This window comes from Olea europaea, chromosome 20 (genome assembly GCF_002742605.1).
Source record: "Olea europaea var. sylvestris chromosome 20, O_europaea_v1, whole genome shotgun sequence".
Taxonomy (NCBI): Eukaryota; Viridiplantae; Streptophyta; class Magnoliopsida; order Lamiales; family Oleaceae; genus Olea; species Olea europaea.
In genome coordinates, this window is record NC_036256.1 from 18,869,482 (window position 1) to 18,895,438 (window position 25,957).

Genomic DNA, 25,957 nt, shown 5'->3' on the forward strand with positions numbered 1-25,957 from the left:
TCGTATAATAAGATGAATGAGTGCTCTTTTGGCCAATCTTGCATAGAGTACTTACGCCACATTGTATCTGCAGAGAGAGTGTCAGCAGATCTCTTAAGATAGTGGCAATGCAGAAATGGCCTAAGCTAGCCAATGTTAAATAGTTAAGAGGATTCCTTGGCTTAACTGGGTATTACAGAAGGCTCGTAAGGAAATATGGAGCCATAGCCAATCCACTAACTGAATTACTAAAGAAGGAGAATTTCCATTGGGAGGAGGCTGCCGAATCAGCTTTTCAAGAATTAAGGGATGCTATAAGTACTACCCCAATACTGGCTTTACCATATTTCTCTATCCCGTTCATTGTGGAAACGGATGCATGCTATGTGGGGGTTAGGTGCAGTGTTGATGTAGAAAAAAAAGGCCAATAGCCTACCTAAACAAAGGAATTGGCAACAGGAATTTGGTGTTATCAATTTATAAGAAGGAACTGCTAGCTCTGGTGACTGAGGTAGGAAAGTGGAGGCACTATTTAGAAGGTCACCACTTTATCATTAAGATAGATCATCAGTCACTCAAGTACTTGAGCAAAGGATCACTACTCCAATACCGCAGAAGTGGCTATCATTTACTCTTGGGACTGAGTTATGAAATACATTATAAGAAGGGTGTTGATAACAAGGTGGCAGATGCCTTGTCCAGGAGAGAAGAAAAGGGGTCTGAATGCTTGGCAATCACTAAGGTCACTCCAATGTAGGTTGAAGAAGTAATAGCTAGCTATAAACGAGATAAAGACACGGAAGGTAAAATCACTGATGTGCTACTCTCTAAGACATGGAGCCAGAATACCAGTACCTAAATGGACTTCTCAAATACAAGTCAAGGATGTATATTGGTACTGGGGGAGGAATAAGGAAGAAGCTAATTGCAGCCATACACTCATTGCAGGAAGGGGGCATTCAGGAATACAGGCAAGTATACACAGGGCTAAGCAATTCTTCTTTTGGCCTAGAATGAACAGGGACATTAAACAAGAGGTGTTGGAGTGTGACACGTGCCAAAGGTTAAAGGGGAACATGTAGCTTACCCAGGATTACTTCAACCCCTACCAATACCACAATATGCTTGGAGCCACATTTCCATGGACTTCATTGAAAGGCTACCTACTTCTGGATCAAAGAATGTGATATTCGTGGTGGTGGACAAGTTCACCAAATATGCTCATTTCTTAACTCTCTCACATACATTCACAGCCCCAACCATCGCCAAGTTATTCCTGGATAACATCTACAAGTTGCATGGAATGCCTCACAGCATTGTTACGAACAGAATTAAGATATTTATAAGTGAGTTTTGGCAGGCATTGTTTGGACACTTGGGGGGTCATATTGTAGTTAAGCACAGCCTAACACCCATAAACTGATGGGCAGGTAGAAATACTGAACCAATGCCTTGAAATGTACCTAAGATGCATGGTTTACAAGCAACCAAAACAATGGATTAAGTGGATTAGCCTAGCTGAATGCTGGTACAACACTACCCTGCATACCTCTATTCGAATGGCACCTTTTGAAGTCTTATATGGTATCAAACCCCCAAACTAGCCTTGGGGCCCTATCAGCAAACTAACATTGCTTCAGTTGAAGATATTTTGCAAGAAAGGCAGAAGATAGATAAAATGCTAAAAGAGAACCTTGCCCAAGCCAATGCCAGGATGAAGCATTATGCATATCAACATAGAAGTGAAAAGGAATTCCAAGTTGGGAATTGGGTATATTTAAAGCTTCATCCATATGCTCAGCAAACTGTAACAAGGAGATCCAACGAGAAGCTATCCGTAAAGTATTATGGCCCTTACAAGGTAGTGCAGAAGGTTGGGAAGGTGGCCTATAAACTGAAGTTACCTGCTGCATCTCAAATCCATCCTATTTTTCATGTCCCTCTACTGAAAAAGAAAATTGGGGAGAAGGAAGTTCCAACTGGTGCAATGTCGGAATTTTAAAGGGGCAAGCGAACACACATTCAACCACACGCTACGTGGGAGAGAGCAGATGAAATAAAGGCTACTTTCCCAAATTTTCAACCTTGGGGACAAGGTTATTCGAAGGGGGAGGGATGTTATGGTGATGGCACGAAGAGAGAGGAACAACCGAGCTGGGGAGGAAAAGGGAAGAGAAGTACCAGACCAATGAAGAAGGAAGAAGACGAGGTTACAATGGCCAACTGATTTTGGAAAATGAGATACTTTGTCGTTTTGATTTTTGAGTCTAAAACTGTAAATGGACAAACATGTTTTGTTTCCTTTGTTGCACGATTTTGAGATCTGTTATATCTAAGATATCCAACGAGGGAAAGAGAGATTGTTATGCGTAATTTCTCTCACGGATTATCTATTCCTCTATTTTTTCTTCTTCTCCAGTGTATTGTCCTCATTTCATAGTGTAAACATCAGTGGCTTCAATTAATCCATTGGGCGTTGAGTTTATTTTACTTCTGGTTTATTATTGTGTTTGATTGTGTCCCAGGTTAAGATTTGAAGCTCAACCATAACAAAAGAATTAACAGTAACGATATTCAAAATTCAGAATGTCAGTCTTTCATTTTTTCATGCCCCATAAATTAGAAAACATAATTAAACAATTCCTCTTTTTTCTTTCTTTCTCTTATTTATTTATTTTGGAAAAATTGAGGTCAAAATCAATAATATTATCTGAAAATTCATGAAAAATGAAACAAAAAGTTTAGTGAAACTTACCAGGAGCTTGAATTTCATCAGCTGCTATTGAAGGATCATCCATTTTTCCACCACCTATCTTATTGATATATAAATCCACAGATTCGTAAAAACTCCAAATGTCCAAGCAAAACAATAACACTACAATACTAAAAGTAGAAACAAGAAAATTTCGTAACTTGATGCGTATCCAGAAAGTTAAATTTGAAATTGATGAAAAACTACAAATTATCTCAAGATTTTTCGCCGCGCTGTGTATGTAAAAATAAACATAATCGCTGAGCGATTTTTTCTGGAAATCGGATCTGAAATTGATTTTTATTGGATCTAGGCCTTAAAATATAGATTGGGCTAATCCGATAAATTCAGGCCCTCAAAAATGGGCTTCTCACTTAAAACTTCATTGGGCCATTAATTATTGGGCCTGTAGCTGATGACCGTCCAACCCAACCTCGGTTTCAGACATTATGCTTCGGAAAAAAAAAAAAATTTATATAATTTTAAATATATTGAATAAAAAAGTTACATTCTTACTTTTTCATTAGAAAGGCGCATTCTTACTTTTTCATTAAAAAGTCAATTTCTTTCTTTATTACTTTTTTATTTAAAAGTCAATTTCTTTCTTTTGTATCATATAAAATGTCAAATTCTTTGTTACTTTCTCATGAAGAAGTCAAATAAAGAAAAATTACACTATACAATTTTCATAAACAAATGATAATGAGATATCATTATTAAGCTAGCTAAGTTGTTGACAAAGGAGTAAAGTAGGCAAGTCTAATTCTAGAAGTCGAAGACTAAAATACAACTTATTCTAATGACTTGTCAATGTGAAACCCCTTTGAAAATTTTTAATTTCTACCATGCATTCATGCATGCATGGATGCAAGCATGAACCTACATTATCTATGGACATTCACAAAATGCATTAAAAGTCCGTTTGGTATAATTTTTGCTTCTTATAGATGATCACGAAGCTACCTTAATTTTTATTTGAAAACTAAATTTTAAAAATACTTTTCGTTTCGAAAAGTACTTTTAGAGGAAGCCATATTGAACTATATTCCTCTAAAAACTCTTTTAACTGTCAAATACACTTCAACAAAATTAGTCAAATGGTGCAAAAACAACTTTTGAATCTCAGAAGCTCTTTTTGACTTTTAAAAAACCATGCCAAATGGGTAGTAATTATAACAGCCAACTTGAATGTTCCTAGCTACCCACTTAGATTTACGCACCAACTAATTCGACAAAGAGTGATATTATTTAGTTTCATTGGGATTATAACTTCAGTTTATATAACGTTAATTTAACATTAAATTATAAGTAAAGTTAAATCGTATATTTAATTGTACCTTTTTTAGTCTATTACCTAACACTACATAAACTGATATTATAACTCTAATGAAACTAAATAGCATTATTCTTTGACAAAATACAATAATCAAAAGATTCAGTTCCATGATTAAATTAGCCCCTATTTGGGCTTTATTTTTGTCAAAATATATTTTTCTTTTTCTTATTTTTAACCACATATTCTCCAATAAAACAATATATTGCATGTAAATTCAAATTTTTTTCTTATTTTTTAATTACATATTCTCAAAAAATCACTATTCCAAATGCATTTTTCCTCAAAAATCATTTTAACAGAGCCCAAACATGACTAGAAACTAACAATTTCGTTTATAAGTTTCTCGTTCGTTCTCAATTTAATTACCTTCCAAATCGAATTGAACCAAATCATACTAAACTCTAATTCTATTGAAGGCTAAGAATAGAAATCCATTTTGAATTATTTTGAGTATTGAAAATAATAGGCCCAAATGCTTACGGCCAACTTGGGACTTTTGCTTTTACTTTTACTTCATGCAGAAGAATTTTTGGAGGAAGTTACCTTAATTTTTGTTTGAAAACTAATTTTGAAAAAAATTTCCTATTTCAAAAATGCTTTTAAAAGAAGTTACATTAGACTAACTTTTCCTAAAAGCTCTACTAACGAGTAGGTTTGATCATGGTTTGGTTAGGATCGATTTCGACTCCAACCCAAAATCAAAACCAAATTAGCCTTTTTTGGGTGAATTTCAACCCAAACCAACATACTTTAACTCTTAAACATTAGATTAGTTGGTTTGCACTTTTTGTCCAAATTGAATTGTTTTACAAAAAAAAAAAAAATTAATAATAATAATAATTGTCCAAATTTTGGGCTAACGTAGATTACAAGAATTAAAATAACTTAATATTACAAGAATCATTGACTAACAAATGAAATCAGGTTAATAGAGACAGATCAATAGAAAAATTAATAATGTTATTATTTTTTTATGTATTGCGTAGCTTGAATGATTGAGTAAGGAAAAAATGTTAAGTATAATATAATGAGCTTATGAAATGAGATTCACAATGCTATTATTTACCGGCGACATTATAATTAGAGGGTATCGAGATATAATTATGGGATTATGACTTATCTTTTGATTTTATTTTTCTTAAGGAAAAAAGGTAAACAAGTAAGTAGGTTGGATTGGTTCGATTAACCAACGGTTTGAAATTTCAAATCATGATGGAACCAATCCACAGTGATTTTGTTTTAAAAAATCCAACCAAATCAATTACTTATGTCAAAATGACCCAAAACGATTCGAATCGGTTCGATTTTGTAGGTTTTTCAAATTTTTTGTCTAGGCTTACTAATTAGAAGAAACATTTTGATAAAATTTGTCAAATATATTCAAAAGCAACTTTTATTTTAATCTTTCAAAATTCATGCCAAACGAGCCTTTATTAACTTTTTATGCTTGCACATTTTGTTAGAAGCCGATTACCTTTGACGAAGTGATGACTTCCTTAATGCAGATCCTGAAGATAAATATTGAAGAGAAAATTGTACTCGTGGGGTGGGTTATCTTCTGACTTTTATCTAGTTTTACTAATTCTCGGGCAATTATTACATTAGACTTTCTTGTATATAGTTTCGATAATTAACAAAATTCGATGAATTTATATTGCTGGTAGGTAGAGTTTATTGTTCCAATGGCCACTGAACGTATGTTAATGTTTTCGATTGCTCACTAAAGTTTAGGACGTTACTTACTGACATAACTTTCATTTCAAACTTTTAACGGAATTGGTGACGTAACTAACAAAATGTAAATATGACGTCTCGTCAAGTCGTTAAACTTTGAGGTAGTTGAAATTTGGCTATTGAACTTTGAAAAACGTTTATGATTTCTCACTAATTTAAAAAAAAAAAAAAAAGTCCTCTATTGCTCACCGAATTTTGATGTGGTCGAGTTTTAGCCACCGAACTTTGTGGTGGTTGAATTTTGATCACTAAACTTTGAAAAACATCTATTTCGGCCACAAACATTGAAAAACGTCATCTATTACTTACAATAAATTTGGATTAATTAACACTCGTTATTAAAATTTGGATTGTTTTAATTTTAACAACTAATTTATTTTTCGTTTCATTGCATAATTCAAAATTTAATTTAATTTTAATAGCGAAATACACTATAAATTTAAATTTTGCAAATGATGAATTCTCTTAATATTTCTACAAAAAATATGTTAAACTTAAATTCAACTATTGTGTAATTTAGTAATCATTATTCGTGCGATCAACAGCGATAGCAAAACTTGTACAAAGGAAGTAACTACTAATTACAACGAAACGTACAATAAATTTGTTGTTAAAATTGAATTAAATTTAAATATTAATCCAAATTTTAACTATGAATTTTAACTAAATCCAATAGAAAACGTTTTTCAAAGTTTAGTATCCATAATTTGATCATTTCAAAGTTTAGTAAGCAATTGAAAAAGCTTTTCAATGTTTAGTGGTCCAAATTCGACCACCTCAAAATTTAACAACGTGACGGGACGCCACACATGCATTCCATTGGCCACATCATAATTTCGTTAGATTTCAAATTGAAGTACCAGTGAGTAATGTCCAACATTTGGTTGAGTGACAAAAAATCAATATCTTAAACTTTAATGGCAATTGAAGAATAGATATAATTACAGTTACTGCTGGAACAATTAACTCTTGGTAGGTAAGCATGTTTAATCTTTATTTTTATTTCCCATATTTTACACTCAATTTATTATTTATTTTTATTTTACTTTTTCAGTGAGAATAAAATATGGTAAAGATATATCAACTTTAAAATGTATATATTACTTGATAATATATTAACATAAAAATTGTTCTATTTTTACTAATGATGAAATTTCATGAAATGAAATATCATAAAACAAAATTTCAAACTAAATGTTTTTTCTAATTTTGTGTTTTGAGAAATAATTTTCAAAATGACAAAACGCATTTTTTGCAATTTTAAAGCAGAGATTCCAAGCAAAAAACTAAAAATGATCTAAAAACTAAAAGCTAAAAAGTAAATTAAATGGACCCTAAAGCTTCACAAGCAATTTAATATTTATTTCAAGAGGAGATACTAAGCCTCTGTTTGATTTCACCAAAAATCAAATTTTTAGTATATTTTAAGAAAAAACTTAATAAAATGTGTGGTTCATAAGTTGAGAAAAATTATGGTTTCTATAAAATTTGTTGTTAAAATTATTTTTTGACTTTGATTTAGATTTTTATATACTTTTTAACCATACCAAACAGAGAGATAACCTAATTATACAATGTAATTCTTTAAAAAGCATTTAGATTTATTCAAGATTTGACGATATTTATTAGTCAGAATACTTCCACGGTTTGAGTATTCTTTAGCCCCCGTTTGGCCCCCATTCTCCTTTTCATTATTTCTCTCTCTCTTATTTTTAACTACACAGTCTTCTATAAAATAATATTACATGCAAATAAAAAAATTTCATTCTTTTTCGACCACACATTTAAAAAAAAAATACTATTCTAACCATTAAATTTTGGATAGAATGGGGGCCAAATGGGTTATATTGTACCAATGTAAAGTTTCTATTAAGTTGAATAATATACATAGAGAAAACTTTCCATGCATGCATACTTGTTTTCCCACCTCATCACCCCTGCTGTTACTATCTTCCTATATAAATAGCTATAATCAGAGAAGTAAAATCATCCCCTATCCCTATCATTTCTTTCAATCTAAAGTTTGAAAAAAGAAAAATTGTATTTCCTAAAAATGTCTGTGTTAAGATTTGCAATAGTAGCTGTTTTTTTCTTGATATCGTTGTTCATACTATGTTGTAACAGTCAATTGACCGAGACATTTTATAGTAGTTCGTGTTCAAATGTGTCGGATGTAGTTCGTAATATATTACAACAGGCTCAACAAAGTGATGTTCGAATTGGCGCTAAGCTTATTCGCCTCCATTTCCATGATTGCTTTGTCGATGTAATTTCTTCCCATCCTCTCATGAATCCATATGATTGTGCCTGAATGAGTAACAGAGCAAATTGCTCAACTGATTGATTTGATATGAAAATTGATGTAATTTCGTATATCTACTTTGAGCAGGGTTGTGATGGCTCGATTCTGCTAGATAATGCAGATGGCATACAAAGCGAGAAAGACGCCGGTCCCAATATGAATTCAGCTGATGGATTTGATGTTGTTGATGACATAAAAACAGCATTGGAGAATGTCTGTCCTGGTGTCGTCTCATGCGCAGATATTTTAGCTCTTGCTTCTCAAATTTCAGTAACCCTGGTATCTAAACTTGCTTTAATTTTATCCAATACAACGTACCAAATATGCCTGTATGACCGAATTGTTTACATATACAGGGAGGAGGTCCCTCATGGGAAGTTTCTCTAGGCAGAAGGGATAGCAGAAAAGCAAACCCATCAGGGGCCAATAGTGACATCCCTAGCCCTTTAGAGAGCCTTAATAACATCACGTCCAAGTTCAGCGCCAAGGGTCTTGATTCCACCGATTTAGTTGCTTTATCAGGTATTGTAGATTAATACACAGATGAATTTTGAGGCATAACAATCAATAATGTTAGCTAATTACTGTTAATCTTCAGGTGCTCATACCTTTGGGAAAGCCAAATGCGGTACTTTCAGTCACCGGCTTTACAATTTCAGCAACACGGGGAACCCAGACCCGAGCATGGACTCTACTTACCTGAATACATTGCGGCTAACTTGTCCTCAAGATGGAAATGACACGACTTTAGCTAATCTTGATTATTCGAGTCCCTATGGTTTTGATAATAACTACTACACGAACCTCCAGAGTAACAGGGGACTTCTTCAGACGGATCAAGAACTGTTCTCAACAAGTGGAGCCGATACGGTTGCTACTGTCAACCGGTTTGGGAAAAGCCAGAGTGAATTTTTCAATGCTTTTGTTCAGTCCATGATTAAAATGGGAAATATAAGTCCCTTGACAGGAAACAATGGAGAAATCAGGGCAGATTGCAAACGCGTTAACTAGACGAGCATTTGGAACATATGTTGGAAGTGTGAAACCCTTTTTCTTTTCCGAATCTAGAAATATACAGAAATGTGCAACTGTTAATTTATATACAAGTTTTCTTTCAATAAAATTGTACTGGGAGAAGTCAATAAATATGTTTAGAAACAAAATGTAAGCTTGACTCATTTTTAAGCTAACCCGAACGTGCAACATTAAACATAAACGAGAATCGAGACATCATAAGTCCTATCAATTATTCTGCAGTTGAATTATTTGAAAAATGAAGGCCAAACCTAAATTTGAAGAGCTTTATCCAATGCTCAAGAAAGACCAATAACCCTCCCGGTGGTGGTATCAAGATCAATGTCATAGAAGCAAGGCCTCGTTGGTAGGCCTGGCATTGTACTCATTGTCCCGACTAAAGGATAAATAAATCCGGCTCCAATGCTTGCCCTAACGTCCCTGATTGGTAGGATGAAACCACTTGGAGCACCTTTCTGTGAAGCATCATGAGAAAATGAATACTGTGTTTTCGCCATACAGATTGGCAAGTGGGAAAATCCTTGCTTGCTATACATCTCAATCTGTTTCTCCGCCTGCTCATCCAAATACAATGAAATCAATATCAGAAACCAAAATTTAAGGTAAAAGCCAAAAAAAAAAAGCTACCTTTGAAAATAGACCTTGTTCGACCACCAATTCAGACTAAAAATGATCATATATCATTTTCAAGAAAACGCCTATACCATTGAGGATCATTAGAATCACCTATAAATACTCCCACCAACACAATATGTGCAGTTCAATAACAGAAGTTACCCTCATGTTAAAGTCAGATTATCTCTTTAGGCCAACCTATTGTCGAGTAAATCAGTTTTGCTATAGCGAACCATATATAAGAATTAAAAAAGATAAAGTTGGCATGACCTTCGTATCATTTCAATCAATACAGAGAAGCATGTGAAACAATGAACATTTAACTCAAATTCTAGTTGTTGAGCAGAGATATTAGGAAGAGAGACGATAAAATATGAATGTCAAAATACTTTACTTGTTCTGAGTACTCTATGCCACTGGCACCATATGACTTCGCTATTGCTTCTATTTTCTCTTTGATACTTATATCCAAGGGATACAAGAATCTCAACGGTTGTGTCACATTTTCACAGGCTTTTTGAACTGCAATGCCAAGGTCAACCTGAAAATCAGAAGAAAGACATTGATATCAACATAAAAGATAGTTTATGAGTCTGCAGGTAATAGGGGGATTATAAGCAAGCCACAATATAGCAGGAAAGAGTACCTAATCAATATCTGGGTAGTTAATAGGAAGTTGAATTATGCAGTGACTTTCTGATAAAGAAAGCATTTTCCTGAATTATGAAATGTAATTTTGTATTAAGTTTTTCGATTACCTTTATACCTATGCTTTGGCATCATAGAAACTGAAGATTTGAGATTCTATGTGCATTCAAGATGTCAGGCCCTAGCAATCAAATTTGACATTAATGACCTCAAATTCAATAACACCTCAGCCCATAATGAAAAGAAAACATGCCCCCAGTACTAAAGGCTCAATGTATGTCCTTTTATATATATATCACATGATAATATTTACTGTGAGCTGAAGGCCTTGAATTTTTTTGGGACACAAGCTAAAGAACCATCCCGAATTGTCAATCCAGCATGAAAATTTAGAACATACTCCCAGTTATTGTCCAATCATTTGATTGGATAAAATAGCAGTAGAATTCATACGGGCCCAAGTATAGAAAAAGACTGCTATTGAAAGTCTGCAGCAGATGCTTAACTAGTTACCAGTTCTATTTTCTTGTCAGAAGCCATTTAACATTCTAAAGGACCTACAAACTGGTTAGTTTTCCCAGCATGAATTGTGTTAAATAGACATACAAACCAAAAGCAAAATCTCAAACAATATTGACCTAACAATCTAGCTCAACAAAAGACTAGGCTATTCCTCTACAACCTAAAGTGTAGGATTGTGGATTCACTTTGTTGTTACAGCAACAAGAGGGAAACAAACAGAAATGGGAAGAAACAAACAGAGAGCATCAGTAAACAAAACAGTAAATTGGCGTTACTTTCAACATCCTGATTGTTACAGGTCAACATACAACAAATATCGGTTATAAAAAGATGATCGTAAAAATTTGGCGAAGGGCACGTGGCCATGGGTCTTTTAACTTTCATGCGGTCTTATATGTGCTTTACTATTTGCTTTTTTAGTTTTCCTTTTCTTTAATCTCTTTCTAATTGGGCAAGAATTAGTTTCATCCTCAACATTATGATCTTTCAGGAAGAGAGAGGCAATAGTTAAAGGTCAGATATTTAGCAAGGCAATATTTCTTGTAAAATTGATAAACCCTAAAATCACACACTAAAGTTAGTAACTAACCGCTCCTTTCCCTCCATGTGCATGGTGAGAACAAATAACAGCATCAAAAGCCCCTGCTGCAAAAGCCGCGTCCCTGACTGCACTTAATTCAGCTTCAGAATCAGTTGAAAATTTGTTGATAGCCACAACAACATTAACACCATAAGCCTTTGTATTTAAGATATGCCTGGCCAGATTAATGCAACCAGCTTCAACAAGAGCCACATTCTCAGTCACATAGGCATGGTCAAGAGGCTTGCCAGCCACAACCTGAGGCCCTCCACCGTGCATTTTGAGGGCCCTAATGGTTGCTACAATAACAGCACACTGAGGAGTTAAACCGCTATATCGACACTTAATATTCATAAACTTCTCTGTACCAATATCAGCCCCAAAGCCTGCTTCAGTAACCACAAAGCCACCAGGTCCCACCAGCTTCAATGCTATTTTATCTGCAACAATTGATGAGTTCCCATGAGCAATATTTGCAAAAGGACCAGCATGAACAAGAACAGGGGTGCCCTCGAGAGTCTGCATCAATGTAGGATTTATGGCATCTTTCATCAACACAGTCAGAGCACCTCCAATTCCAAGATCATCAGCTGTAATGGGATCACCAGCCTTGCTATTTCCAATTACCATTTTCCCGAGCCTCTCTCTCATGTCAGATAGCGAAGTTGTGAGAGCCAACACTGCCATTATTTCACTAGCAACTGAAATATCAAATCCCGTTTCTCTTACCATCCCCTTTTCTTCAGGACCCTGGCCAATAGTAATTTTCCTCAAGAATCGGTCATTAACATCCATTACTCTTCTCCATGTGATGGATTCGGGATCTATATCGAGCCTGGCAAATTTCTTAACTTCCTCTGGTGTAAGCTCTTCTGGGTTGGTCTTGGAGATGCCAAGTTTCTTCAACCGGCTAAACATTATGTTGTTGAAACTCCTTTTACCTTCTTTGTTCGGTGGGCATAACCGGTTGAAAAGAGCCTTATCAGATTGTGTGGATTCATGGAAGATTCTAGTATCAATGGCTGCAGCCAGAAGGTTATTTGCAGCTGTTATTGCATGGATATCCCCTGTCAAGTGAAGATTGAATCCATTGGAATCACTTGGCTATAGCCTCCACCTGCAGCACCACCTTTGATTCCAAATGTTGGTCCTTGTGATGGTTGGCGAAGGCATGTGACCACCTACAAGAACCAGACAGGAGGGAGGTGAAAAAGAACCTCTCCTTAGAACAATGTAAGAAAGAAAGATATGTTAAAATATTCCACGTTTACAATTGGTCAGGCTAGAAATTTATTTCACATTTAAGCCAGATAACTCTATCTTTGACACCATCAAATAAATTTACTATAAATAATAATGCTGAAGGAGAATGTTACCACTAACGCATTCTAGAATGAAGAAGTTTCCGATTGTTAGATGCCCTATAACTGGCTCCAGGGATGCGTCAAAATTCAATTCCCAATCATTGGATTCTAACGTATAATTTTTGTCTGTGTGTAAAATGCACTTCATTAGTGTGGTAAGATCCATGCTTTCAAAGTTTAACAGTTGTTTCTTCATGCTTAATAGGATTTTAACTCTGTTCTGCTCCCAATTGTATTGTAAATTATACCCACAATCCACATATCAAGCAACATCAATATTTACCTAATTACTTTTTCCTCGTACTCTTCTTCTGGCTTTGATCTCACTTCTATATTACTTGAAAGTCGAAACAGGTGTGCAGCAGATATAGAAACTGATGCATGAAATATCAACATAAAAGACAAATACAAGTGAAGTGACCCAAATATTACCTTTTTATCAAGAAAAGCTCCCAATGCTTGACAAAGACCAACAGTAGTAGTGGACTTGCCTTCTCCTAGAGGTGTTGGAGTAATCCCTCCAACCACCACATAATACCCATCTCCTCTACCTTGCAGTTCATCAATCACTGACAATAATACCTGCAATGCTTACATAATTGATGACCATTATTGAGGGGGTGGAAAAAGAGAGTTTAGTAGTGGATTTTTTGAGAATGCGTGGTTAAAAAATAATAATAATAATAATAATAAATAAATAAAAATTGAGTTTTACATGCAAGATGTTTTATGGTGAGAATGTGGATGAAAATGATTTTGAGAAAAAATGAGTTTTGAAATAATGGAATCAAACAGGGGCTAAAATTAATCACCCAGTTCCCATAGTGCATACTCATAAGCATTTATATAGATCATCGCCTCGATATTATAAAGGCAATTGAAACTGATTTACGAAGAAAACCCCATTTATAAACAGAAGTAAATAATCACCATTCATTAACGGATTCCCTATACGCATCTTTATTAAGCACATCTACACAAGAACGCAGAAAAAATTAATACCTTGGCTTTGTACTTGCCATAGAGATCGTAGTGGTGAGGACTAAGATTGAGTTCCTGGGCAATCTCGGAGATGTGAAGTGGTTCAACTGAATTAGCTATATCTATATCTGCCGGCACAGGCGATGCCACTTGCAGTTTCCTCACTGTCTTGCTCATTATTCTCTTGTTTCAATGCAAAATCTTGGATTTCCCTCTTGTGGGCTGTCTTAAGATAACGATTTTAGACCTGAATATGTTCAAGATCTCACAGTATCTATGTATCGATTAATTGGTTGAAGGGTGTGATGAAGAGTAACTGTGACGAATCATTGGAGTGGGTGGTGGCGGTCTTATCTTTGACTAAGATAATCATGATGCGTTGGAATGTGTGAATATTGTGGCTGGCAAATGTTAATGCAACACGTGAAATGATTAAAAAAAAAAAAAGTAAGGAAAAGAAAAATATATAGCAGATATTGGAGATGCGGGGTATCGATCCCCGTACCTCTCGCATGCTAAGCGAGCGCTCTACCATCTGAGCTACATCCCCTTTGATAACTGCGGTGTTCACCCTTAAATATATCAAATAATACAGATCGCTTTTGGGACACACATCTTCATCTCTAACCCAAAATAATATGGTTGATTCCACTAATAATATAAATTGATCCCCAGTTTGGTAGAAATTAAAATTAGACTTTTAATAAGTTTGGTAGATTTGATGAAATTTATAATTAAAATTAATTGTTGACTTTGACTTGAATTAAATTTTGATTTTAATTTTTACCAAATAAGGGTTAAATAATAACATGGTTGTTCCTCCTACTGTCCTATTCATAAATTTGACATACTTATTTGATAAATAATCGTGACTTCTAATTTAAATCAATTCAATGCTCAATATGTATTTCATTAAGATTATAAAAGAGTTTGTTATAATCACCTGAAATCCAAAAGATGTTGAGCGTTGCATTGATTTAAATTAAAGGTCATGACTATTTATCAAATAAATTTATCAAATTTATGAGTAGGACGAAACGGTTCCGAAAATAATAATATTTGTCATTAGTCTATATGGTGATTAGGTCACATCATTAGAAGAAGTTAAAGATACATTTTTATTTATTGAACAAAATATTACAATTGTCACAGTATCACACAAATTGGTGATGACTCTACGTGGTGATAAATAGCAATATTAATCAAAGTAGTCCACTTTCTTCTTCCGTTTGTTACAAATTACTACAAATTTACTAATGCCATGTTTGAATTTTTAGGAATTCATTTTCTGCACTTGTATTGCATGTCTTATGTATTCAAATAAAAACTACCAGTCATTCCTTATCGGCAACATCATAAATTAGAGGGAAATCCAAATATAATTATGAGATTTGGGATTATCTTTTTATTTTTATTTTTCTTAAATTAAAAAAAAAAAGGTAAACATGTAAGCGAGATGGATTGATTCGATTAATCAATGGCTTGAGACTTCAAATTATTTCACCATGATTTTGTTTAAAAGAAAAATCAAATCAAACTAATTACATGTGTCAAATTGACCCGAACAAACCCGAGTCAGTTCGGTTGGATTCATTTGATCAAATTTTCGATTTTTTGCCCAAAACTAAAAGCAAGCACACATCACTATTAAAACTAGGCGAAATGTGTTTTTCACGCACAATTCATTTAATAGAACTTTTGATTTTGCTTCTACTTTTTGTAGAAAGATTTTTTGAAGAAGTCATCATCTTCATTTGAAAACTCTTATAATCAAATAAAGTGCTTCTAGATCTTTTACATTTTAGAAATAGTTTAAAATTTTTTAAACACGTTATCAGACGGACCCGAGTTTTGCTGGGGTGCCAAAGGAGGATTTCACAGAACCCCTGCCGACTACTCATAACAGAGAAATGTGTGGGTATTTTTTCGATAATTTCTTATACAGGTGAATCCCGCATAAAATCCACCTGGTGTGAGTAGTCGGTAGAGATAACCCCCTACCTTGGTAATCCAGCAAAACTCGACGGACCCTTATGCTCATTCAAGAAATGATTATTTGCTTTGACCATTCATCCCCAATCATTGATAATGAAAGTACAACTAAGTTTTTTTGAATAGGATGCGTTCATGCAAACGTTAAGCCCTATTTGATTTGGATAAAAAATAGATATTGATGAAAATTGAAATGTGGTCAAAAAATTATGAATTTCATGAATTATGTGATTAAAAATAATTTCGAGAAAATTTTGAATTGAAAGTAATGGAGGTCAAATGGGGGCTAAAATTAATTTTCGCTTCATTAAAGAAAAAAGTGTTAAATTTGTCTGTTTAAGCAGCATTCTTTAAAAAAATATACATTCTTAAAACTCAATAAAATAATATTACACAAATTAAAAAAATTATTTTTTAATCACACATTCTCTATCAATTTATTATTTCAAAATACATTCTTTTAAAATAATGTTGCTCAAACACACTTAAAAGTTGAAATCAGCACTTGGTTCTTGTAGTGGGCTTCTACCCGGCCTATATACAAATATTTTCGACACGCTAGATAGCCCACGAACACTAAATTCGGAGAAAATTGAAAGAGAAATGCTCAAGGTACATAATTTTTGATACAAATGAGTGTTCACCCCTCACATAAGTGGGCCCCGCTCGAATAGACATTATGTATAAAAAATTGAATAATTCTATATGTATATTATGATATTCATAAGAGTGTAACATACATATGAAATTAAATAATTGGAAGGTTGAAAAAACTATTTTTCATCTTTTCAATAATGTTATACTATTTGTATATTATGAACACCTTTATAAACACTGTATATGTAGCATAACCCTAACAAGTTATGCACAAGTGTCTTTGTCCAAACTGAAAACTGGTGAAATGAGACCGTTACATTACAAATCCCATTTCTAACAAAATTACAATTCACTCCCTCACCTGTCAACAATTTCTCCCTCTCTCCGTTCCCCTCGCTGCCATCGATTCCCTTCTTCCGGCTGCAAGTAAGAACTTGTATTTGGGTGATTTCGTTTTCATATTTTTCTTTTCGCGTTCCACATTTTCTCTACTTGCATTATAAAACCCTAGTTCTTGACAATAATTTTGAAATTGGGGATCATATCAATTTAATTTTTCATTTTTTCCTTATTTAATTATAGTTCCTTGTGAAAGTTTTTTTTTTCTTTGTTTTACCCTACTTTCTTGATGTTTATAGTTAATTTTGACGAATTAGAAAATTTGAATACTGTGCGAATTTCAAATTTGGAACGTTCGTGCGTACTTGTAAATGTCAGTATTGTTGCGAACATTGTTTTCCACTCTATTCAGGGTGAAATTATCTGTGAGAAATTAACAATTGGAATCTGCACGATTATTTACTTCCTCAGTTTATATTTTTGGGCACTGCTAGATTTTGCCTGAATTGAGATCAATATTCTTAAGTGTTATTGGCTTCCAAGAGCCACAAATTATTAATTTCTAAGGTTTTTCATGTTACAATTACTCTGCGTCACAGAAAAAGACAAAAGAAGCAACACAGAAACACGGATATGAACTAAATGGGAGGCAAGTATATAAATGCAGCCTTTTAATTCTAATTGAAGGCTATCTGGAGTTCAAACCCAATCTTAGTGGGTGCTTTATCATATTTCTCTTGAGCACATAATATTTGTTAATTATTATATCTTTTTACTTGAAAAATTATAATGAATTATTGTCTTGCGCAGTGTTTTCCATATGACCAGTAATTGTGATTGGTAAAATTATGTAGTAATAGGAATAAGAAGCGGAATTCAATTTTGAAAAATTTAGTATAAAATCAAAAATAAAAACTGATGGTTTTGGATTTTTTCAGTAAGTCCTATTTGTCTCTTGTAATAAATTTATCTAATACAATTTTAATATGATATGCTTTTTTGGCTTGCTTGTCTCTTTATTTTACCCTTGGCCATTGACAGTTTTTTTGCTTCTGTAGACTATAATCTCTTAGTATTTCTAAGCAGCCAACTTATTGAGGCCATGACCATTATGAAGAAGGTTTGTCTCAAAATCTAATGTCCTGCATATGATTGTTTTTATCAGTATATCTTTGTTATGAACTTCTTCGTCTACTCATTATGTGTATGATTATCTTTTTTTGCCCCTCTCGCTCTTTGTTCTTTAGTTGTCTTACCACTCGTGGGTGACGATGAAGATGTATAGAACTGTCAATGAAGTTACTTCTAAATTCTAATCGTATTAGTTAGCCTTTTCTGATATAGGTCACTTGTAGAAGAAGTATACGTTATTTATGCATCTGAATATGAATGTTTTTATATCCTTCTCATCTGATTTTAGAATGCGTTGTTGTCACCACAAAAGATGTAAGACCTAAAGACAGTCCCTCAACAGAGAATAAAATTGTCCACATTATGCTCGAAGTTCAGAGTTTTATAACATTAGGATCAATGGCATCTGAATATGAATGTTTCTATATCCTTCTCATCTGATTGAAGAATGCATTGTTGTCACCAGAGAAGATGTAAGACTTAAAGATAGTCCCTCAGTAGAGAATAAAATTGTCCACATTATGCTCAAAGTTCAGAGTTTTATATCATTAGGAACAATGGTGTTTGCAAGGGAAAGTCATTCTTTTGATTCTGTTTTATTGGAATTACTCTCTGTCCCTGCCCTGTTACCAGTGACATATAGAGCATAATGGATTTTATCTAAATATAGACCAGCAATGCATGTATTATTACATTATACTCAAAATACAGGAGATAGGTCCAAAGCTTGCATGTTTTAAGTGTTTTGCTTGACAAAGACATTGATTTTAATGATGAAAGATGCTTGTTTAGGCAATTAAACATCTGACTACATTGTAAATTTTTCCCTTTTAATAGTACTTTATGTGGTTTTTATTCTTATAGATACATGGACATCTTTGAGGTTTATAAATGTAGTCTAAAGGGATGATCACATGTGAAGACAATTAAAAGAAGAGCTTCTTGTTTTGATTGTTATGAGTGGGAGAGGAAAGCTGAAAACCCTCCTAGATAAGGTGTTTAATTTTTTTTAGTGAGTTAAAACTTGATAAATTCCTACTTTCACTCTAGTGTCAATAATGTAAGAGTAAAACTACACTTTGATACGATTTTAATTGGGTAACTACACCTTAATTTGATTTTAATGAAGATAATTTTGTCAAGTTCCACTGATAATAATTGATAATGTGGTAATCAATAAATATTTGCAATTACACACAACCATTATTTGTGTAAATGAAAGAGGTCAACTTCAATGAATTTAATGACATGCATCATTTATTAATTGTTATGTCATCGATTTCCATCAGTCCAAGTAAAGGAATCAGATGGAGTTATCAATTGAAATCAAATTAAAGTGTAGTATAGTTACCTCATTGAACTGGAGTGAAATTATAGTAAAAAATGAAATCTACCCGTTCAAACAGACTTGTAATCAATCATAATTAGGAAAATTTAAATAAGTATCGATTATGTATTTATATAGTTTCATGCAATTCGATCTAGGTATGCTTATTTGTTGGTCATAAGCTTTATCTTCTTTGTTTTATCATTGTCGGGAACTCGTAATCACTGCTCATGTTGTTCATGCCCTATCTATCTGTAAGATGGAATCACGGTTTCGTGACTTCTTATCTACTTTGGATGTTATGGAGATATGGATGTAACTGTTCTGATATACTCATTTAAAGACTAATGTTGGCCTATGTTATATTTGTCTTTTGTATTTGTTAGCAGCATTCTGGACGTAGTGTTACTTTGCAAGTATTTGATAAATTGGTGGAGGAGATTGGATGTCCAGTTGACTTTGAACTTCCTGAATGTTTAAATAAATGGAAACCTACACCCTACTCCTTTATCAGGCGCAGTATCCTTAAAAGCTTTAGTTCCTATGATTAGTGCCATATGTTGATATTTGTTATTTTATATGCTTGTTCTCATCTTTGTAACTCCTTTCCCAATCAAGATATCCACTGTTCATTAATACCCTTTTTTGTAACTCTGTTTGGTCTACCTGACTCCCATCTCTCCCCCTCCTTTTCGTTTTTTGTTGATCTTAACAACTTCAAGATGTATATCTTGTGAAGAAGGTTAAAAGGCGTCAGGAGGACGATGGCATCTTTTGTTCATGCAGCTCAATGGCTGGATCATCTGGGGTTTGTGGCAGAGATTGCCTATGTGGGTAAGGACATCTAGGATTAAGTTACTTTAATAATTTGATACTGTTAAATACATTGTAGTGATGGAATTTTAGGACTATACATTGGTCCTTAAAATGTGAAAAATAAATTTTAGAACCTCATATTGGTTCCATAAATGTGAGTTTACAAATTTGGCTTGAGCAGGCTATTTTCTTCCTTACTGTATATACAGTTAAATTTGACTGAATGGTAGCTCTACCTTAACAGATTTTAGGACTATACATTGGTCCCCAAAATTGAAAAATAAATTTTACGACCACATATTGGTTCCCTGCAAGTTTACAAATTTAGCTTGAGTAGGCTATTTTCTTCCCTACTGTATATACAGTTAAATTTGACTGAATGGTAGTTCTACCTTTACAGACAATCTTAGTTTTTATCCTTCATAACCATGACATAAAGAGTTGATGAACTATTGTTGTTGTGTTGGCCTTTAATGAAGGAAGAATTTGGCCTTTAATGAAGGAAGAATTTAAGCGAAAAGGTTAAAACACATTTTCCTCTGTGGGGGTTATTTGGGCAGTGGCAAAGCCAGATTACAACGCCTCTCATTTTGTTGCCTTACACCTCGTATGTGAAGGATCAAACACCCTTTTTATCCGCGGTGCGTCACTTAAAAGAATGGTATCACTGACTAGTCATTCCTTCTAGTTCGGATTTATTTCTGGTGCTGTTATGTAACACTGTCCGTCTGTTGGTGTAAATCAAGTATAGTTGAAACAAGAATGTTTAGATGGATTTTTGGTAAAACATGAAAAAGATAAGAGTAAGAATGAGAATAGAGTTGGATAAAGTCGTACTCATTGAGGAGATACTGCAGGGTAATTGATAGGAGTGATTTAATTAGTTCAACAAGGGCTGCCACATGCACCAGTTAGGAAAAGTGCCTAGGAAGATATTGAACTAAAATGACATAGAATGAGTAATGACCAAAGGATATATACCTTTCTGCTGGTGTAACTTTTGTGTTGACCTTTGATAAAATAGAGCTAAAGAAAATACTCTATGTAGCGATCCCTATGTACGTATGTGATAAGGTCTAGTTGAGTTAAGCAGAGCATTTTATCTTCTGTGTATTTCCAGTGAAAATCTCTCTGCATGATGGAGTATTTTCTGGCTTTTCTTGCTTTATTTTCTGGGAAAGTTATACTTTGTTGTGCACATTAATATTCTTTGGATGGGATCATCATTCTTTTTGAGCTGTTAATTGATACTTGAGTTCATATGTTTTCTGCTATGGATTGAAAAATATCTTTTCTTGATTAGTAGTTTTTTTTTTTTTTGCAGCATGCTCATGTCGAGCTGCTCTTTTGCCTGTAATTGTGGGATCTCCTGTGTGAATAAGCCATTCCATCAACGACCTGTGAAAAAGATGAAAACAGTTGAGGTGACAGTTCTTTTTTATCATTACAACTATAATGAAACATTTAATCAAAACAAAAGATCCCTTCTGCAGATGCTCTCATTTTCTTTTATCATAGCTTCTGGGTCCTGTTTGACTGAAATCTTGGAATGCGGTATACACCATGAGCACGTGCAAGCATACCAAACATCAAAACTTCTTCAAGAGCTTGATATTCATTCATGGACCCACTCTCTTAACACTTGCTGTTAGGCTTGTTGAGCTACTAGACAAGATTGAGGAAGAGAGACGTGAGATGTTTGTTGGTTCTACCTATCTAGTACAATATGCCAAATATGCCCTTAAGTGTTTTGGGGAATAAGTAGTTATTTATGTTTTTGTAGAGTTCTTGTTGTAGGAGGTCTGCCATTATGATTTATTAGTGTGCTTCTTTCATTAAAGAGACGTGCATCCCCCTTTTTACTTGACTAATTACTTGTGTGAGGTTTGTTCTTAATGGTGGAAGTTGAGAGCTTGATACACATTGTTGGGTTGGGAGTATCACTTGATTTATGCTGTTTGTTCAGATTGATTTTCCAAGTCATGGTCGTATCTTATATGATGTCAAGGATCCTCTTTTTAAACTCTTCACATTAGAAAAGCGCGTAGGCGTGCAATATGTTTTGCTTTTAGAACCATCAAACCCATAATATAGTTCTTCTGAATCTGTGAACCTTTATAAATACATTTTGCAATGGTACAGAAACCTTGGTTGGGGGTTCTATAATCTGAGCTGATGGTAGTGCTGCTTGGTTTAGTCCTACACTTCTAGTTCTTGGATGTTTGTTCTCATTCAGTTCTATAAGAGGCCATAATTCTTTTTTACCCCATAAATGTGTATTACCCTCACATGACATATTCTGTTAATATTTTTGCTTTGTCAATACTTCTGTAAGGTTCATCTCTTCTTCATTTCGCATTGTAACACCAATTTCTTAGAGATTTGCTTTTTTAAGCATTCTTTTGTCTATTCTGAATTGCAACGGGAGACCCTGTGCTCCTTTTGGTGCTAGCACAATTCGTCGTACGTGCACAGCATGCAGCTGATTATTGCCATTTGTATGTAGATATTTACGTTCTGTTTTCCTTGATGTCTATTAGGTTGATTTTTGTGCACTGTACTTGTGCTATGTCTGGTGGCATGGGTTTGGAATTAATAAAAAATCAAGTTGAATCCAATTCCATCTTTCCAAATACACTTTCCCCTTTTTTTTATTTTTTATACTTTCAGCCTTGTGATTATGATCAATATCCGTATATTGTTACTCATTCAGTTTATCTGCAAAAATGTGGAGCTGACGAACTCTCTCTCTCTCTCTTCATTATTATTATTATTATTAATTTTATTTATTTATTTATTTATTATTATTATTATTATTATTATTATTATTATTTTTGGAAGACTGAGAAATGTGGACTGGGAGTTGTGGCTGGGGAAGATATTAAGCAAGGAGAGTTCGTGATAGAATATGTTGGAGAAGGTGAAAAATTATCAGTTTTGCATGTTTATTTTATCACTTTATGTCTTCAACATAAAAATATAAATTGAATGCATTATGTTACTCATGATTGCAGTGATCGATGACAAAACATGTGAGGAAAGGCTTTGGAAAATGAAACACCGTGGAGAGACAAATTTTTACTTGTGTGAAATTAATAGAGACATGGTGATTGATGCAACTTACAAGGGAAACAAATCCAGATACATAAATCACAGTTGCTGTCCCAACACTGAGATGCAGAAATGGTTGAACTGATCCTTATTCTCTGCATTTTAATCTCATTTTTCTGTTAGCATAGTTCTCACTCAACTTTTCCTTTCAGGATGATTGATGGTGAAACAAGAATAGGTATATTTGCAACTCGTGATATTGTAAAGGGCGAACATCTGACCTATGATTATCAGTACGGGTTATTACTTGAACTTTTGAAGCATATTGTAACTGCTGATTCTTTTTCTTCCAAGAATCATGATCTCCATGTCAATCTAACAAGTATCTCGCAGGTTTGTTCAATTTGGAGCAGATCAAGATTGCTTCTGTGGTGCTACAGGCTGCAGGAAAAAGCTAGGAGTTAAGCCTAATAAATTGAAAATGCCTTCAGATGCTGCATTGAAGATAGTAGCATGTCAAATGGCTGCCAATTCTCCGAAAATGAAAGCAGCTCTATCCTCCCTCAAAAAAGGGATTACAGCCTCAAATAATTCTGAAAAAATAGGAAAACATGTAAGTTTTGCTTGAGCATCAAGATAGAAGACACAAAGTTCCACTTTTTTTACACACTGTATTTATCATATGGTTCTGATACTTCTCATTCCTGAATTGAATGGAGAAGTTAGCTCAGATTGAAAGATTCCAGTGGACTGGATTAATGGTGCCAAAACATGAATTGACCTCTTCCATGGTCTGGCTGGGATTGACTTTGGAATATGGTATTGTTATAGTTGATTGATTGGGCCTTGCAAAGTGTGTTTCATGGAAGATTGGGCCTGGATTTCTGGTTCCGTTCCAGAAGAAGCAATGGTGAGATGAATAGGAAAGGACCTATGAGGACCATGTGAAGGAGTTGAAGGAGGAATAAAAGTTTTGCATTTGAAAGTTTGGGTGACAGCTTGAAGTTACTGGCCATTGAAAACATGGTCAGCAAGGTTCATAACTGAGCTACTAAGGCATAGGATGTCATGGCATTTGCTAAAAAATATAAAAAACTAAACCTAAAACAAAAAGGGGAAGGAAAATAATGAAAGCTAGAAACCTTAAAATAAGTTTTAGAGAGTTTGATGCAGTGACAAGTTTTTTTGCATGAAAGGGTGAGAGTCTAGAGACTCACATTTCTATCTTTTTTTCTTGAAGAGGATGGAGAATTGTGAGAGAGTCGTCGTTGTTATGTAGGAGAGTACTACATATCACATGCTTTCCTGTCCAATACCACTATGTATTTATTCTTACCTTCTTTACACATTCAATAAAAGATGTATGTGTACTTATGCCACTTTCTGAAGATTTTATAAATGGGCTAGTAAGTTATTGCATTACCCTTTTTTGTAGGTCCATTCAAATGGAATTCCTGCTGTAGGTGGGTTTCTTCTCAGAATCAATTGTCAGTTTTGCCAAGGACTTCTCCATTTGAACTTGGAAATTTTTGTAATGTTGGTTATTGTACTTACCTTTTCAGGAGGTTTAGGTTGTAAATCTATTTCAAGAAGAAAACCTCATAATTGCATTGGTTCAGTAATAAGAATTATTCGCTCTTTGGATAAGAGGTATTTCTGATTCTCTGATCTCCTTGAATATCATTTATTGAATTTTTATTTTTATTTTTTTTGAAGCATTTTAATTGAATTTTTCTGCATGAATTGTTAACTGCTCTCTAGGTGATTAGAGTTTAATCTATAGTTCATAGTTTAGATGTTTCCATTGTATCTCATTTTCACAGGATCATAAGTTTATATGCTGAATATTCTATTGCATTTGCTTCATATTTGTCAGGTCTTTTGGGATAATAAAACGATTTGATAAGGCCACAAGAAGACATTCGGTGAGGCAGCAATGGCTCCTTGTTGCAACAAATACTTTTGGTTTGCCAAAAAATATTAAAATTTTCTAATTTACTCGTCTTTTTCCTTCGCCAGATCATGTTTGAAGATGGCAGTTCAGAGTTTCTAGACTTGTCAAAAGAAGAATGGGAATTTTACAACCATTAATCTAACTTGTAAGTACTTTCCCACGCTCCAAGCCGTTCCAAACATTGATTATACTACTAGTTTTATGAGTTATCCTTTCATGTGGATGTACTGAAAAATATAATTGAGGGGGAAGAAGAAAAGGACTTCAGTTTCAATCTCAAATGTGCCCACCAAAGAAGAAAATTGTCATGATGCACGATTAAAGACATCTTTTATTACTCTGTACATCATTCATTGAGGGCCCGTTTGGTAGAGCTTTTGCTTTTATTTTTGCTTTTGCTTCTACTTCTTGTCGAGGAGCTTTTTGAAGAAGCTACTTTAGGCCAACTTTCTCTAAAAGCTTTTCTAGCCAAAGAGCTTTATCCAAATATGTTCAAAAACAAGTTCATAGTCTCAGAAGCAACATATGATTTTTTAAAAGCCCTACTAAACTAACCCTTAGCCTTAAAAGAAGATGGAGAAGACATGTTAGTGACCTCGATCTGTTTGTTTTGGCAGGTATTAGAAGTAAGAATTAATGTAACAGATCAAGCCCCTGTTCTAACTCATTACACAGAGACATTTACTGCTTCAGCCCAATCGGCAGGTTGTACCATTTCCTGATCTCAATTCTTTCAGACAATAAGTTCACCTTTATGTTTCGTCTTACGAATAATAGTATAAGCAATGCAAATGTAATTTTAGCTTAGAATTTGAATGATTAGAATATGCAGAATTTGAAACAGTGTTGTTAACAGCATTTCACTTGATAAAATGCATTTAACTTTGAACTGCCCTTTTTCC

The 25,957-nt window shown here is 34.0% G+C and overlaps 4 protein-coding genes and 1 non-coding gene across 7 annotated transcripts; 3 read left to right on the forward strand and 2 right to left on the reverse strand.

Annotated features, from left to right (window-relative positions):
• The first annotated feature begins 813 nt into the window (after nucleotides 1-813).
• On the forward strand, nucleotides 814-2,516 carry LOC111369155. Its single transcript, XM_022990634.1, has 6 exons — nucleotides 814-950; nucleotides 1,138-1,297; nucleotides 1,410-1,507; nucleotides 1,555-1,961; nucleotides 2,076-2,188; nucleotides 2,505-2,516. Exons 1-6 carry the CDS (start codon nucleotides 814-816, stop codon nucleotides 2,514-2,516), a joined length of 927 nt encoding a protein of 308 aa, XP_022846402.1.
• A 3,038-nt stretch (nucleotides 2,517-5,554) lies between these two features.
• Nucleotides 5,555-9,167, forward strand: LOC111369156 (peroxidase A2-like). Its single transcript, XM_022990635.1, has 5 exons — nucleotides 5,555-5,613; nucleotides 7,926-8,067; nucleotides 8,191-8,382; nucleotides 8,460-8,625; nucleotides 8,693-9,167. The coding sequence occupies exons 1-5, from the start codon at nucleotides 5,555-5,557 to the stop codon at nucleotides 9,112-9,114; spliced, it is 981 nt and encodes a 326-aa protein (XP_022846403.1). The 3' UTR covers nucleotides 9,115-9,167.
• Nucleotides 9,168-9,174: 7 nt separating this feature from the next.
• Nucleotides 9,175-14,249, reverse strand: LOC111369906 (formate--tetrahydrofolate ligase-like). The gene is given in 6 exon segments (XM_022991618.1): nucleotides 9,175-9,692; nucleotides 10,148-10,294; nucleotides 11,513-12,591; nucleotides 12,594-12,684; nucleotides 13,300-13,449; nucleotides 13,870-14,249. Coding segments are annotated over 6 exon segments (1,899 nt in total). The 5' UTR covers nucleotides 14,026-14,249; the 3' UTR covers nucleotides 9,175-9,416.
• A 76-nt stretch (nucleotides 14,250-14,325) lies between these two features.
• On the reverse strand, nucleotides 14,326-14,398 carry TRNAA-AGC. The gene has a single exon. It is a non-coding gene; the product is annotated as a tRNA-Ala (tRNA).
• Nucleotides 14,399-16,727: 2,329 nt separating this feature from the next.
• Nucleotides 16,728-25,954, forward strand: LOC111369907 (histone-lysine N-methyltransferase ASHH3). 3 transcript variants are annotated; one of them, XM_022991619.1, is made up of 14 exons: nucleotides 16,728-16,863; nucleotides 17,835-17,896; nucleotides 19,621-19,753; nucleotides 19,957-20,068; nucleotides 21,375-21,474; nucleotides 22,892-22,970; nucleotides 23,065-23,236; nucleotides 23,314-23,394; nucleotides 23,495-23,714; nucleotides 24,537-24,564; nucleotides 24,664-24,751; nucleotides 24,978-25,026; nucleotides 25,121-25,200; nucleotides 25,673-25,954. In XM_022991619.1, the coding sequence occupies exons 2-13, from the start codon at nucleotides 17,879-17,881 to the stop codon at nucleotides 25,190-25,192; spliced, it is 1,152 nt and encodes a 383-aa protein (XP_022847387.1). In that variant the 5' UTR covers nucleotides 16,728-16,863; nucleotides 17,835-17,878; the 3' UTR covers nucleotides 25,193-25,200; nucleotides 25,673-25,954. The 3 variants fall into 3 exon arrangements, with proteins under 3 accessions (XP_022847387.1, XP_022847388.1, XP_022847389.1); XM_022991620.1 differs by having other exon boundaries at nucleotides 19,624-19,753; XM_022991621.1 differs by lacking the exon at nucleotides 19,621-19,753 and having other exon boundaries at nucleotides 19,974-20,068.
• Nucleotides 25,955-25,957: the final 3 nt, after the last annotated feature.

What these genes read in the sequence shown, in the direction of transcription:
- LOC111369155 (XM_022990634.1), top strand. Translation starts at nt 814, where the DNA reads ATGGAGCCAGAATACCAGTACCTAAATGGACTTCTCAAATACAAGTCA. An exon ending in GGGGGCATTCAGGAATACAG is followed by an intron (nt 951 to 1,137) that starts GCAAGTATACAC and finishes CTTCATTGAAAG; the next exon opens with GCTACCTACTTCTGGATCAA. An exon ending in ATTAGCCTAGCTGAATGCTG is followed by an intron (nt 1,508 to 1,554) that starts GTACAACACTAC and finishes CACCTTTTGAAG; the next exon opens with TCTTATATGGTATCAAACCC.
- LOC111369156 (XM_022990635.1), top strand. Translation starts at nt 5,555, where the DNA reads ATGACTTCCTTAATGCAGATCCTGAAGATAAATATTGAAGAGAAAATT. An exon ending in TCCATGATTGCTTTGTCGAT is followed by an intron (nt 8,068 to 8,190) that starts GTAATTTCTTCC and finishes TACTTTGAGCAG; the next exon opens with GGTTGTGATGGCTCGATTCT. An exon ending in CGATTTAGTTGCTTTATCAG is followed by an intron (nt 8,626 to 8,692) that starts GTATTGTAGATT and finishes CTAATTACTGTT; the next exon opens with AATCTTCAGGTGCTCATACC.
- LOC111369907 (XM_022991619.1), top strand. An exon ending in CTGAAAAAATAGGAAAACAT is followed by an intron (nt 23,715 to 24,536) that starts GTAAGTTTTGCT and finishes CCTTTTTTGTAG; the next exon opens with GTCCATTCAAATGGAATTCC. An exon ending in AGGCCACAAGAAGACATTCG is followed by an intron (nt 25,027 to 25,120) that starts GTGAGGCAGCAA and finishes TTCCTTCGCCAG; the next exon opens with ATCATGTTTGAAGATGGCAG.